Raw genomic sequence first — 16,419 nt, 5'->3', positions numbered from 1 at the left:
TGTCATAGCAAACATGTCTCCCTGCTAACAGCCTAGTTCATGCCATGAGAAATGGTATGTCATCACTGTCGCACACAAATCTTCTATTTGTCTTCATAAATGATTGCTAGGGCTGTCACGATTATGCAATTTTACTTGTCGATTAATTGTTGCTCAAATAATAGTGATTAACGATAAAATAGCATTTCTGTCGTTGGATTGCTTGGAAAATGTATGAAAATACATTTCCGTTTGGATTTTAGGTTTCGTGAGCAAAAAGGTGCATGGGGCAGATATAACTTATAACAAATAACTTACATATTTGATAACTTTATTAAAACAAAAACTATAATAGTTGAAATAACCGATCTACAAGCTCACATTGTGTTGCATCGCAATGCGTTGTGAGCTTGCAGATCTGTCATTTCTACTATTATTGACAGGGGTGCACATAACTGGTGCGCAGGTGCGCATGCGCACCCAAAATAAAAAATGCGCACCACATCAGGCGACGCGAGGCACTTTTGCGCACCAACAGCTGGGACAGGAATTTCCAAGCTTTTATTTTTTAGCAAAAATAAAAAATAAAAGCCTGGAGATCGAGGCTAGGAATTTACTCACACAATCACTCTAAAGCACCCGTCGGCCCCATGTACAGCCATTAGGTACAGGGGGAGAGATATGACTCGCGTCGCCTCGCATCGCCTCGCATTGCCTCGCTGGCTGCGTGCAGCAGCGGCTGTTAGAGGCACTCGTCACCGATGATGAACGCACCGTAATGGTGCAAAATATGCCGTGAACGTTCCAATCTGGCGGATAAAATCAGCGCAGCAGCACAGGGCACCAACCTTGGGGGCTTTATCTAACAGCGTGAGAAAAAAAAAACGGCGAAAATCGGCGGAATTTAGAAGCAGAGCGTCCTTTTTTTCTCCCCCCCCCCGTTGACAAAACTGTCCGATGGGCACCGTGCTCTGAACCCCCCCCCCCCCGGTGACAAAACTGTCCGGGCTGACCCCCCCCCCCCCGTTGACAAAACGGGACGGACGCCATGCGCACCAAGTCACATGTCCAGGTGCTCTTCTGCGTACCGGACCGAAAAAGTTATGTGCACCCCTGATTATTGAAAACGTTTGAAAATCTATGAACATTTGTCAACATGGAAACGATTAATTATTATTAAGAATAATTGCGATTATCTCGAATAATTGCGATTATCTCAAATAATTGCGATTAGGCGATATAAAATAATTGTGACAGGCCTAATGATTGCCCTGTTTTATATTTTGTTGTATGAGTGTCGTGCAAAAGTAGTGAAAATAGCCAATCTACAAGTGTAAGTCTATAATGCAATCTTCTATTTTTGAAAGATTAACCCATTGAGACCTGAAGCCGATTCTACATGTCTCCTAAATCTCAACAGTATTCTGAAAAAACGCATGTTTCTATATCAGTGGTGCTCAAACTTTTTCATGTCAAGGACCCCCAAAATTATAGGTATTTAGCCGCGGACCCCCATCAAAATATGTTGTTCCAGGGACCCCCCAGAAGCAAATATTTGAGTTATAAATGTTCGCTTTAAAACAATATATATTAAAAAATGTGCACACATTTTCACGATTTTTCAAAAATAGCAGATCTACAAGCTCGTAGCGCGGCACTCTGTGAGCTTGTATATCTGCTATTTTTGAATAGCCAAAGTGTAAAATAATACTTTTTAGCTCAAATCTAAAAATGACACAGTTCCAGGTCTTAATGAACGCCAGAGGTTAATCTCATAATGTACCTACCAGTGCCAAGCTCTTTTTGTTGTTTTTTTCATGTCGCCATAGCCCCCGCTAAATCCGTTTAAAATCCGCGTTCATTTGGTTCGACACAAACACGGGATCCGTGAAAAACAAACAGCGAAAACTGCGTGTCGATCCGTGCCTCCATTTTGAAGTTATAGACGATAACGTTAGACTGGTGGATGCGGTGAGCAAAACCACAAGGGAGATAACCGCTTGCAAAGTTGATTCCTGGACAGGAAACGGATGCGAGCGAGAAAACCGGAACCAGTTTTATTCCGTTTCCGGTCGGCCCCCCGGAACCGGAAGGGCAGAAAAAAAATCCGGAATCTGCACTTGTTCGATTTAACATGGGATTTGCGAGTTGCGTAGATCTACGCGACTGGCACGCTGCGGCTTTAAATCGGTTCGCGTAGATCTACGCGATTGGCAGTCATTTTGTTAATGGGTTAAAAGAGCTGGCTAAATGATAACTACATTGGATCCGTGGGAACACTTTTTTCTTTTCTTTGTTCCTGGACATACAAGGTTTCCACCCGACAGTGACAATTTGTTTGAGGGGTGAGAGAAGTGAAGTTGCTTACTTTCAGCTTTGGACAAAGTGCAGGGGTTGGAGTCAATCAAAGCCAGCTGAAAATGCTGCAGAGAGGGAAAAAAAACACAACAGTCAAATCAGCAGGTAGCAATACGGGACACAACTAAACCACAGCCTGAGAGGAGAGCCGTACGTTACACCACCGGCTCTGTCAAGGACCCCCGGATGAGTATGCATTTGGCTGCGGACCCCCATCTGAAAAGATGTTGTGCCAGGATTTACAAGATTTGCTGTTAAGGGTTAAACTGCTGTAAGTTAAATAAACACTGAGGATGTTACATTGTGGATTGGGGTCCCAGACATGTAAATAAATAGCATGCATATCAAAGTGGGGGTCCTTGAAATGAACATGGACAAGGCACAAGATTTGTGTTTTAAGTTTTTTTTTCAAAAATAGTTTAAATTTGTCACATTTGAAAATGTGATAAACATATTTTTTTTCTTTATCCTATGACAGCAAATCTACAAGCTGAGCTTGGAGATTTCTCAAAAATAGCAGATCTACAAGCTCATAGCATGTCAAGTGTTCGTGATTTGAGGCATAAAGCAGTGGTTTTCAACCAGTGGTCCTTGAGGGAGTACCAGGGGGTCCCCAGCAAAATTAGTTAATATAGCGTCACAAAAATGTTTAACCACTTAGCTTTGGCTATTCAAAAATAGCAGATATACAAGCTCATAGCGCGGCACTCGAGTGCCGCGCTATGAGCTTGTAGATCTGCTATTTTTTGAAAAACCTTGAAAAAGTGTGCATATCTTTGAATATTTATATTTTTTTAAAGCGAAAATTAAAACTTTGCTTCTGGGGGTCCCTGGCACAACACATTTTCAAATGGGGGTCCGCGGCCAAATGTATATCAATTTAGGGGTCCTTGGCATGAAAAAGGTTGAAAACCACTGATCTCTATCTATATATAAACAGCGCATACCTTTAGGCTTGACTCATAGTCGGTGTTGACCTTGAACATGAGGCCCAGGCGCAGGTGGATCTCCTTGGCCCGGGAGAACCCTGGGTCAATGTACAGCACCTCCTGAAACGCTTTGATCGCCCTGGAGGAGGAGGGGAGAGAGAGGACGAAAGCAGTGGTGTAAAGTAACTAAGTACATTTACTCAAGTACCGCACCCAAGGACACTTTTGAGGATTGTTTTGACTTCACTGGAGTGTTTACAATTGTCAATACTTTGTATTCTAGTCCACTACAATGATATGAAAACTTGAGTTACTTTGTAGATTTGGATTATTACTACAAAACCACTTCAGCCGTATACATATGCGACACACTGCGAGCTTGTAAATCGTCTATTTTCAAATGTTTTTAGGTTTTATGTTGAACTTCCCAATGAGTGCTTTTTCTTTTGGTACTTTAACCCATTAAGACCTGAGGCCATTCTTAAAAAAAATCTAAATCCGAAAAGTTTTTGGGGAAAAAAATATCGAAACTTTTTTTTCTCCAATATTTTTCAAAAATAGCAGATCTGAGCTTGTATATCTGCTATTTTTGAATAGCCAAAGAAATCTTAAGTGACACTTGATGCGTTCCAGGTCTTAATGGGTTAACCCAAAATAGCCGATCTACAAGCACACATAACACAAATCTGGTGAAACATTTTTAGATGGGGGGGGTCTGTGGATAAATACATATACATTTGGGGTGTCCTTGACATGAAAATGTTTGAGATAAGCAACACTTTAGAAACAAGCCCAAGTAAACCACCAATAGTTACAAGCGGTTTTACAGAAAAAACAAGCCCAAAGTCGCTTATAATAAGCAGACCTGCGAACACTGGGCTGTGAATGCCTGGGTGATTTGAATGCATACTGCCGCTGTAGAGGCCTAGCATGCAGCTCTGTTGTCGGTACTTAAAGAAACAATAGACAGCAGTTAGGGGCACTTGACACCTCACCACCCTGTCTCTCTAAACAGTGGTGTTAACATTGGTCCCATGAGCTCCAGCCAGAGCAGCGGAAGTTCATTTCACCACTTTGTGCTGTCTGTGCGACGCGTGTCTTCATGGAATAATTACAACAACTGAACATGGACCGGCAGCTAGATTTTAACAATATACGGCTGAAAACTTAAACTGAGCTTCAGAATGGCTTTTGAGTGAACGATCAAACGTGTTTCAGAAGCCATAATTAGCATTGCACGCTCACACACACACACACACACACATTTAAGTTTTTCCACTGTTTAATTGCATTATATTCTATTATTCTACCTTTCTATAGGCATTCCTTGAAAAACATTACAAAGCCTAAGGAAAGGAAAATTTCTGACAAACTACTTATGCACTCATAAACTAAATTCTATCTAACATCATAATAAAAATGGCCTGGTCAGAGTGTCTGTGCACATTCACAATTGTGCGCCGTCCGTGCACATATTCATGCACGTGACATCATTAAAATAATGTATGCCAAGCTTTAAAATCAGCACTACAACACTGGCTACAACCAGAGGTGGAACAAGTTTCTGTTTTACTTAAGTAAAAGTGGCTTTTTTTTATTAAATAGTCTGTTACAAGTAAAAGGCCCATATTCAAAAATTTAATTGAGTAAAAGTAAAAAATCATTCTGGACATAAAGCCTGGCAGTTTATAATCATAGCACTGTGCACGCACACGCTACCGTGCGCGCAAACACACACACACAAAAGAACCTTGACATTGCACCTTGACATTGTAGTCAAGTATATTACTTGAGTAAATATAAATATCAAGTTACTTTGCACCACTGGCTCCAACATGTTTGTTAGGTGTGGAATGTGGTTGCAGTGACTCACCATTGAAAGGCATTATAGTGGAAGTACACCATCCCTAGACCATAGAGAAAGGCAGCATTCTGCACAAGAGAGCAACATGACAAATGGTTACACATCTAAATACATTTAACATAATTACAACACACTTAATTGTTTTAATTAGCACTTTTTCAAACATCGTTTACAAAGTATTGTGAAAGAATGCTGGGGAAACAAAGTACAATAATAATAATAAAAAAACACTACATAGAGAATTAATTTGACTTTGCTGGTGTATATTTAAAGGTCCTGCCATGACAATGGTTCTCAAAGTTGGGTCTGAGGACCCCCAGGGGTCCTAGAGTGGTTTGAATGGAGTCTCAGCAACATTGGTTAATATAGCATTATAGTCAGTTTAACCACTTTAACTGTCACAATGCATCAAGGCGTTTTAGCTTGTAGATTTGTTAATTTAGTAATATATATGTATATATTTTTTTTTTTGAACTCTTTAAAAAATGATTTGGAATATTTTTCTAATTTTCTAATTCTTACAAATCTTCTCTTCTGAGAATAGATAATAATTTGGAGGTCATTGAAAAGGTTTGAGAACCGCTGTCGTATAACATGAGGTTTCTACTTTTTCTTTTGCTCATGCTTCTTGTTTGCTCATTGCATGGGTTCTGTGATGTGCCTTCTACCAACAAAACATATTACAGGGTCAATCTATCATGATTAAAATAGAGTTTCAAGTAACAATGGGTTTGTATAGGAAGGTGGCGTGTCTGATAAAATGAATATCAAATATCTAAACACAGAATCAAGCAACTTAAACTGTCCGGGGTGCTCACAAAAGCCTGAATAGAGGTTAAAATGACCCTCTAGTGAAAGTGAAAAATCCCTTTAATCACTCTCAAAACATATTTGGGGAAATAGCCGGTCTACAAGCTCGTCACAAGAAGATGCGTTGTGAGCTACTAGTACTATAAGTAGGGCATTCATTTCCCAAAACGTTGAAATATGGAGATACAAGGTTTCTGCCCGACAGCGATGATAGCTTCAATTCATTGTTACCAAAAGAACAACCACTAGATGCATAAATAGCTCTGTTTGCTTTGCACAGCTGTGTGTAAACACCAGACTCATATTAGAACTCATATCTTGGCCACAGCGTGTCAATATGACTGGAGGAAAACTGAGAATGACTCCTATATGAAAGAGGAAACCGTACTCCTACAACCCAATCTGGATCATACACCCTTCCTCTGTGAGTGTGTGCGTGTGTGGGAGCGAAGAGGCAGGTGTGTGTGTGTGTGGGAGCGAAGAGGCAGGTGTGTGTGTGTGTGTGTGTGTGTGTGTGTGTGTGTGTGTGTCTACATGCGTGTGTTCATGTGAGAAAGGAAATGATGACTGATATTGAAAGTAAGTGTGTATGAGCGTGAGTGTGTGTGTGTGTGTGTGTGTGTGTGTGTGTGTGTGTGTGTGTGTGTGTGTGTGTGTGTGTGTGTGTGTGTGTGTGTGTGTGTGTGTGTGTGTGTGCTCATGTCTCACCTTCCAGTAGTCAGACTGTAAACTATAGTACCTCTGGTATGCTGATAATGCTGTAACGACAGGAGACAAGACACAGAGTGTTAGATGTTTTCAACTGGCCTCATGTCAATCAATGTTTACAACACACACTCTATCAATCAGCCATGACAACTAATACTAGTTGGGGTGTCAAGATTTACTCGAGGGGTCTTCAACAGGGGGTCCGGGACCCCTAGGGGGTCCTTAAAGCTACTACAGGGGGTCCGCTAAATCTTTGTGTGATATGATTCTTTTTTTTTACCTTAACCACTTGAACCCTAGCATCCCTTTTCTAAGGAGAACTTTACCAAAAAATAGCAGATCTACAAGCTCACAACGCCTCGCGCTGCGAGGCGTTGTGAGCTTGTAGATCGGCTATTTTTTGTCAAAGAGGTGTTTGGTGTAGAGGGAAAACAGAGCAGACCAAGTAAACAAAAAAAGTTAAATCTGAAACACAATTGTATACAATATAGAGGGGGTCCCTGCTTCATCTCTCTCTCTCAGCTAGGGGGTCCTTGGCCTGAAAACGTTGAAGACCCCTGATTTACTCAACTCACGATTCACAATGCTGGGTTCACAATAGAATGTTATTATTATTTCTTTTTTTTACAAAATGAGACTCCAGACTAGTAATGACAGATTGTAGTTCAAATTTCTCCAATTTTCTTTTGTAGAATGACATATTATATTTCTCTCATCTTTTCTATAACAAATTAAATAATGTGTTAGGTTAATGTATACGCCCTCATAACACAGATGTAAAACAACGTGCCATGAGCTTTTAGATCTGATATTTTCAAAGTTCTGGTTTCAGTGTAACGTTAATTTGTGTTTGTTTTTGCCCTCACCAATGGTATCTAACTTGGTCATTACAATCTGTTAACTGTGATTCCCATAAGGCTGTTCGAATCAAACCGTAGTCTTGCCAGAAGCAAACAAACATTGGTTGGCTATTCATAAATAGCAGATATACAAGCTCATGGCGCGTAAAAAAAAATCCCCGCCCGATTCTCCGAGATCCCCCTACGTCTTCGCCCGGTGGATCGTTGTGAAGAATAATATTTTCAAAGGTTAGTAAAAACCCTCAATATCGCTGGCAAGGGCAGCTATAGACGATGTTTTAACTCCAGCAGTTAAAGAGTTAATGGGTTAATTCTGCTGGCGGTCATGCCACTCCACCAGATCAGAAACCTCTCCAACAGGAGGAGCGCTGGCAAATCATATTAATCTGTACCCACAGTGCACTGCTGTGTTACAACATTTACCGCTAAAGCCTCATTTTCAATCTGTACCATAGTGGTGTCACATGCAAAAAAAAGCCTCAGGATTCATTTCTCATTTCATCAATTTGAATAATAATTTGTATTGATAACTAATACATCATTCAATGCATCCCTATTAACCAGTGGTCACAGGGAAACCGGAGCAGTTATCTAGTCGAATAAAAGCAGTTCCATCACTGTTATTCACATTTAGGGACGCTGCTATCGATTATCTCATTTATTCGCGACACATACAAATTGGTCCCCGACCCACTGTTTGGAAAAGAGTGGTCTAATAAAGCCGACAATGAAGCCATGCTGTTTGCCTTGTTTTGCAATACTGAAAACTACCACTACAGGTTTTATTGTGTGTTTGATTAAATCGATTAGGTCAATTAAATGTTGCACCCCTAAAGAACGATTATAAAAATGTATCAATTTGAACAATAATACATGTTCAGGGATTTGTCGTCACACTGTTGGTTGATCAGACTAATCGATTTGGTTGATTATAAAACAATTATAATGTTTTTGTGTGGATTTGTTTATAAAATATAAAAACACATTTAACTAGAAAATGTGCTCCTCGGAGCAGAGGTCTCCGCCAGTACTGTTCCTGATTAATCCTGTCTTACCTATTTATATTACATATTGTCACGTGTCACTTGACCAATGTTAGCTTGGCTGATGGAAGCTCACTTCAAAAAATATAAATGAATTTTTGAAGTGACACACCGATTTATAGATTTCTATTTCGTCATGCGTCTCGCTAGCCAATCAAAGCACACCCTTTCAACATATATTTACGTGAAGCTTGACCAATTTTAGCTTGGCGGACACACAGAAGGACGGAGACGAAAACATACCCTCCACCTCTGGCGGAGACAAAAAGTGCTTACCGATTGTACTATTAATTGAAAAAGTAATCGATCTAAACGCTAAGAAGATAATGGATAGCTGCGGCCCTATAGGCTCTATTCACAGCAGCCATATTATGAAGAAATGCACAGGTGTTACCAATGATACTAATGAAGGCTCTGTTCCATTCTGGTCAAACAGAGTCAGGGTGCTGATATTGTGCTATGTTGGCTCACTGGAAACACTCCGTTACACCAGTGGGTCTACAGTTGGGGTCCAGGGACCCTCATGGGCTTCCAAATGGCCCCTTACAGGTGTGTAACTCTGAGAGTGTACAAATGGAACCAAATGGACCCTTATGAGGGTCGTGGAAACCACTGTGCTACACTAAATGGAACAGAGCCTTCGTTAGTATTATTGGTGACACCTGTGAAGGAAGTGATAGTATGGCTGCTGTGCATAGAGCCTATTGTACAGCATGTTATCAGAGTGTTTGTGAAGGTTCAATACAACTACAGTAGAACCTGGAAAACAAGGCTACACTTTCTCACTTCAAAGAAAACATCCCCGACCAGCTTATGGTTGGGTTTATGCCTTTCTAGGTGCTGGTACAGAACAGGGTGTGTGTGTGCGTGTGCGTGTGCGTGTGCGTGTGCGTGTGTGTGTGTGAAACCAAAACGTATGAATGGGAAAACATTTGAGAGAATAAAGGGGTCGTGTGAGGAGAGAACATTTAATTATTCATAGAGAAAGAGTGAGAGAGGAAGTACAATTTATTGACAAAAAGAAGGGAGGAATAAAAGGCATAGAGAGAGAGAGAGAAAGAGAATAGCAGAACATGAGCCAAACAAGCAGCGACCGAAAAAGAAAGCATGCAAGATAGAGTGCCTGGATTGCAGAGGAAGAGAGGATTCAAGAATACAGAGAGAGCACGAGAGAGAGAGAGCACGAGAGAGAGAACGAGAGAGCGCGAGAGAGAGCGAGAGCGAGAGCGAGAGCGAGAGAGAGAGAGAACGAGAGAGAGCACGAGAGAGAGGGAGCACGAGAGAGAACGAGAGAGAGAGAACAAGAGAGAGAACGAGAGAGAAGATAAAGCAAGCAAGAGAGAGGGACAGAGAGAAGATAAAGAAAAGGGGACAGACATAGAGCGGGAGAGACAGCAGAGAAGGAAACGGGGACATGGAGAGAAAGAGAGAGCAGAGAGAGAGAGAGAATAGTCTTCCACTCACCTTTAGGATAATCCTCCAGGAGAAGGTTGAAGTGTCCTAGATGGCAGAATACCTCGGGCTCCACTTTACCCTCGGCTTTCAGGATGAGGGAATCGTAGCAGCGAACAGCCTGCGGACCACACACACACAAACACGTTAACTACACTCTCTGACAGGGGATGTTTCGATGTGCATGCGTGAAAGCAAGATAGAGAGAGAGAGAGGACGGAGAAAGGGGGAGCAAGGGAGACGGGAAGAAGGGGAGCGATCGAGGGCAAATTTCAAAGTGGCAGCCAGCAACGCTCTGACTGAGGACTGCATGTCACAGCTGTCTGGCAGAAACTTGTATCTGCATTTAACCCATTAAGACCTGAGAAAATTCTTTAAAATGTTTTCTAAATCCTAACTAAAAAATCAAGATTTTTCAAAAATAGCAGATATACAAGCTCATAGCGCGGCACCGAGTGCCGCGCTATGAGCTTGTATATCTGCTATTTTTGAATAGCCCAAGAAATCTAAAGTGACACAGATGCGTTCCAGGTCTTTATGGGTTCAACTTTGTAGGTTTTGATTTGTTTCCTCCACCGTACAACTGCGTCAGCATCAGGCACAAGTAGCCAAAACAACACAAAAAGGTAACCTACAAACACGCAACGTGCCGCAGCGTGAAGATCTATAAGCTCACAACGTGTCACAGTGTTAAATGTAATGTCTTTGAGTCTTATAAACACTGAACCAAAGGAAAGTATTAACAAGAGGGTGTGACTAAATAGTAAATCCATTGGATCATTGGATTATGTTGAAGAATCAACGTATATATGTCACTACACAATACGAAACTCATATTGTGTAGTGCTGCTCCGTTAACCCATTCAATCCGGGGACGCATCTTTGTCATTTTCGATTTTTTTGGCTATTCAAAAATAGCAGATATACAAGCTCATAGCTTGTATATCTGCTATTTTGGGAAAAATCTTAAAGCCAACATTTGTAAAATATTTTGTTCCAGGGACCCCCAGAAGGGAAAAAAAAAAAACGCGTCTGTGACATTTTTTGATTTGAGCTAAAAAAAAACACATTTGAGCCTTTGGCTATTCAAAAATAGCATGTCTGCTATTAAAAAACAAAAAAGTGAACATGTGTGCAAATCTGTGAATATATATTATTTTAAAGATTTAGAAGACATGTGTAGAATGGGCTTCAGGTCTTAATGGGTTAACCCTTTAAGACCTGAAGCCGATTCTACATGTCTCCTAAATCTCAACAGTATTCTCAAAAACGTTTGTTTCTATATCAGTGGTGCTCAGTCTTTTTCACGTCAAGGACCCCCAAAATTATATGTATTTGGCCGCGGACCCCCATCCAAATATTTTGTTACAGGGACCCCCAGAATCAAAGATTTGAGTTAAAAATGTTCGCTTTAAAAATATATATATTCAAAGATTTGCACACATTTTCACGATTTTTCAAAAACAGCAGATCTACAAGTTCATAGCAGCTTGTATATCTGCTATTTTTGAATAGCCCAAAGTGTAAAATAATGCATTTTAGCTCAAATCTAAAAATGACACAGTTCCAGGTCTTAATGGGTTAAGTAGTGTCAGTAATGGCAGGTTTCAACAGTGTGAGTATTTCATGAATGTTGCCATTGTTGTGTCTTGTCTTACGACTCATCCTCTAAGGCAGTCGTTCCCAAAACGTTTTAGCTCCAGACCCAAAAGAGAAATTAGACGCTTGCCCCGTACCCAAACTAGTGGAAGTAGCAGATCTATAAGCTCACAATGTGTTGCTTCGCTTTCATTATTTTATTCATGAAATAATTATTAGATTCAAGAAAGATTTGGAATAGTTTTAATTCATGAAAAGTTGCTATTTTTTTGTTTAAACTTTTAAAAATCTTAATATAATATAATAGAAATCTTATTTTTTCTTATGTAGGAAAAAAAAAGGGGACTCGCGACCCATAAAAATTCCGCCACCCAAACACGGGCATCGACCCATTGTTTGGGAAACAGAGTGCTAATGAATGAAACTACATGCTAAACACAAGCAGTAACTTATTGGTAAGAATCTGGCAAAAAAAAAAATGGGAACAAAATCTACAAGATCAATGTGTCGCACATCACTTTACAATAGGCTATATGCACAGCAGCCATATTATCACTTCCTTCACATGTGTTATCAATGATACTAATGAAGGCTCTGTTCCATTTAGTGTAGCACAGTGGTTTCCACGACCCCCATAACTCTGAGAGTGTACAAATGGAACCAAATGGACCCTTACGGGTCCATTTGGTTCCATTTGTACACTTTCAGAGTTACACACCTGTAAGGGGCCATTTGGAAGCCCATGAGGGTCCCTGGACCCCAACTGTAGACCCACTGGTGTAACAGAGTGTTTCCAGTGAGCCAACATGCACAATATCAGCACCCTGACTCTGTTTGACCAGAATGGAACAGAGCCATCATTAGTATCATTGGTAACACCTGTGAATGTCTTCATAATATGGCTGCTGTGAATAGAGCCTATTAGGCATTTAGCAGACTCTTAATCCAGAGCAATTTACAGTAAGCAATGCGACACATTGTGAGTTTGTAGATCTGCTCTTTTTGCAGCGCTACATCATTGTACAAAGGATCATAACTTAATCATAACAATGTTCTGCATCGCATCACTGAAGCCATTCTGGCAGCTCTAGGTGCCCCAACACCTTACTAGAACAATTTATATTGCTTTTTCCATAATGTGTCACCCATCTGCACGTCCTAATCAAATACTTCCCTGGCTATGACTTTCCTAGACCAGGGGTCTTCAACCGGGGGTCCGGGACCCCTAAGGGTCCTCAGAGCTACTAATGGGGGGGGCAATAATCAATGACTGCTCTGTCACTCCTTGTTTGCCATGGTTTTGTGGGATTTCTTCATGTTGTGAAATTGTGACAAACAGTTTGTCAGTTCAGTTTCTGTTTTGGCAGGAGTTCAAATCTCTCTCTTTACATAGTGACTTCAAAGAATGTCAATAACTGCACTGATTAGCCGTGTAGCATTACGTCATTACGGTGTTAAAAGTGGAGGGAACAACGTCAACATGAATCGCTGTTCCGTATCTGTCTGGCCAAGTCTGCAACCGGGTTCAATTTACCTCTGGTTTACCCTGCATTCAAATGTGGTGTAAGAGTGTGTGTGTGTGTGTGTGTGTGTGTGTGTGTGTGTGTGTGTGTGTGTGTTGTCAAAGTGCTAAATAGCTCTATATTGTGATAGTAAGCGTTACTATATAATAATAATATAGTTTAATAATAACAGTGTTCGTTCAGTAACAGGGGTCTCCCCGTCTCTCCAGCTCTTTAGTAAAATGCATGTCCTATACCAATGTCATCAAATCAGGAGAGAAAACCCATATTGGACTCAGGATAAACAAGTGAAACTGGAAGTGATGAAAAAGAAAATCAATAAAAATGAGCAGATGAAATTGAAGCTGATAAATGTGTTCTCTCTCCTGACTGGATGAAATTGTTTGTGTCCCACCAATATTGTATCCTGAGCACCAAGAATAAAGATAATAAATACTCCACTCTGAGTGCCGAATTTAACCCGTTAAGACCGGGAACGCATCTGTGTCATTTTTAGCGGCGCGGATCCTGCTCTTTACCTGACTTTGTCCGTGTTCACCGTCAACGTTCTGATTGGTCAGACCCGTCAACGCTCTGATTGGTCAGACCCGTCAACGCTCTGATTGGTCAGACCCGTCAACGCTCTGATTGGTCATACCCGTCAACAAAGTGATTGGTCAAGCTTCACATGACACGTGTGTTTATAAACACATTATAAACACATATCGATGACAAAATGTATCAAAGGCGCCGCTACCTTCACACAGGGTGTGATTTTTAGATTTCTTTGGGCTATTCAAAAATAGCAGATATACGAGCTTGTATATCTGCTATTTTTGAAAAATCTTGAACATTTGTGCAAGTTTTATATGTTTTTTAAAGCGAACGTTTTTAACTCAAATTTTTTCTTGTGGGGAATCTACAAATGTCTTCAAAATCCTAAAATGTGTTTTTTTGAAAAAAATGTTGCAATAACATCAGTGGTGCTCAAACCTTTGTCTAGGACCTCCCAAAATTATGTTTTGGCCGCGGACCCCCCCCCCCCCATCTGAAAATATTTGGTTCCAGGGACCCCCAGAAGCAAAGATTTGAGTTAACAAGACCAGGAGACCTGGTTGTGCCAGACCTAAGCCGGTGTTGTGTGAAGTCTAATTCTAAAGTAAGGTAGGAGATATATCTTTTAGTCGTCTTTCATCTCAGAGAAATCAAGGTGCTTTTCCTTGACGTTAGGGAGGTAGACCAAATGAACATCAACATCGGTCAAGGACGGACGCTGTTCTATCTCTCTTTTCCTCTTCCTCTTAATGGACTCCATTGGCAAGGTTTGCTAAATGAATCGAACTTTCTTCGATATACTGATAGGGGGAACCCTAATTTATGGATAACAAGACCAGGATATTTGACATTGAAGGTCTAATTGAAATCTTTGTGGCTTACGTTATATACCAACTGTATTTATACTTGTGACATAATACTGATGTCACGAATAGTCTGTGCCTATTTATTCATGCATAAGAAACCTAACCACAACCAGACACACCATGTATGGACAAATTGGTGACAAAGGCTTGTGTAGGCCATACCTTTCAGGTCTGGCAAAAATGTATATCTATCTATTCAAAGATTTGCACACATTTTCACCATAAAAAAATAAAATAAAAAAAGCAGATCTATATATATCTATATCTGCTACTTTTGAATAGCCAAATAAATCTTTATGGGTTAAATCAGTTTGGCTCTGTCCAGATTACAATATGACGTCATTCAGAGGTTCAGGGGGGACGGGTACCATCCTAATTTCGGCTGTTCGGTGCCGCCGAGATGTTGTGACATCCCAAACTCATTTGGGCGTTCCGCGTTTTTACCCTCATTCATTCAGCCCAGCTTCAAGTTCATTTTGTCGGCAGTGAAGCCGAGGAAAGTTGTGGTAGTTTGGAAGAGACACAAGCCAACTTCCAGGACGAACAAAAACCTCTGAAATCTCTGTCTAGTGAAAAGTGACCATTCATAAACACAACCAATAGCTAGAAAGGGAACACCTTCATATACGTTTTTGTTGAGAAATTGTCTTTAGTAGATTTATTTGATACCTCCGTCACAAATTCCCCACAATATCCAGGTATTTATTTAACCATCTGTTCCACTTCCAGGCAGTGGTGCTTGGACAAAAGTTTTAAGCTGCCAAATGATCTGAACGAGCCACGTTTGAAATGACACACACACACACACACACACACACACACACACACACACACACACACACGTGACGGAGGAGAGTGCGTAGCCATTCCGACCACATTGTTCAAGTGAAGCAGTTTGTTTATGTTAATAGGCTCTATGCACAGCAGCCATATTGGGAATGAATTGGGCCCCTTCCTTACTTCCTTCACAGGTGTTACCAATGATACTAATTAAGGCTCTGTTCCATTTAGCGTGGCATAGTGGTTGTCTAATTTTCAAGGACCCCCATAACTCTGAGAGTGTACAACACTCTCAGAGTTACACACCCACCATTAAGGGGCCATTTGGGAACCAAAATTGAGTGTTTCTAGTGAGCCAACATGCACGATATCAGCACCCTGAGCAGAATGGAACAGAGCCTTCATTAGTATCATTGGTAACACCTGTGAAGGAAGTAAGAAGAGGCCCAAGTTCTTTCCAATATGGCTGCTGTGCATAGAGCCTATTTATTGAATGAGTCTGCATTTGAAAATAAAGAGGCTGTACATGTAATATTAATCAATATTGAACAACTAACGTGACACACTTATCGGCTAAAGCTAACCGTTTGTTTAGAAACAACTGTGACAGTACGGCAAAGTGTTTTCCTTGCCATTTCTCCTCTTCGCGGGGTCTGTCCCCACTCCCCAGCCAGTGAGAGGCAGCCGACACTGTAGTCTCGTCAGACCCAGCCCCACAGAGTGTCAGCTATATTACTCAAGTACTTAAATACTTAACCACACACTCCGGAACATACTAAGAAAACACCTCTTAAAAGTGGTTAGTTGAACCCATTTAGACCTGAGGCAGATTTTAAAAACGCCTTCTAAATCCTAACCTAAGTTTTCTGAAAAAACATCTAAATGACACAGATGCATTCCAGGTTTTAAAAGGTATAACAACGTAAAGACTTTTAACATTTAACCAGCTTCTGTGGCAAGTTGTGGTTAAGTTGACTTCCTGACCTGGTACAAGTCTGTGAAGTGTCCAAGATCAATGTCATTCCTGATATTGTCAATCAATAGGCCGATCGCTAAGTCCCACGCGACCATGGCTATTGTCCAATCCTAGCTTAGCAACGGTTGCTACTTAGAC

General features: G+C 40.8%; 1 protein-coding gene across 1 annotated transcript in view; it reads right to left on the bottom strand.

Moving 5' to 3' along the window:
• Nucleotides 1-16,419, bottom strand: part of LOC311041078 (lysine-specific demethylase 6A-like) — an 87,960-nt gene that overhangs the window by 52,734 nt on the left and 18,807 nt on the right. The window contains exons 3-7 of the mRNA XM_084051518.1: nucleotides 10,016-10,124; nucleotides 6,649-6,698; nucleotides 5,140-5,198; nucleotides 3,285-3,405; nucleotides 2,348-2,402 (exon numbers count right to left, since the gene is read on the bottom strand). Coding sequence (XP_083907644.1) covers nucleotides 2,348-2,402; nucleotides 3,285-3,405; nucleotides 5,140-5,198; nucleotides 6,649-6,698; nucleotides 10,016-10,124 — 394 coding nt within the window. The remainder of the gene's footprint in view (nucleotides 1-2,347; nucleotides 2,403-3,284; nucleotides 3,406-5,139; nucleotides 5,199-6,648; nucleotides 6,699-10,015; nucleotides 10,125-16,419) is intronic.

This window comes from Gymnoscopelus microlampas (genome assembly GCF_963454915.1).
Source record: "Gymnoscopelus microlampas genome assembly, chromosome: 24".
Taxonomy (NCBI): domain Eukaryota; kingdom Metazoa; phylum Chordata; class Actinopteri; order Myctophiformes; family Myctophidae; genus Gymnoscopelus; species Gymnoscopelus microlampas.
The sequence above is the reverse complement of the archived record's forward strand: the minus strand, read 5'-3'. Positions and strand labels throughout refer to the sequence as shown.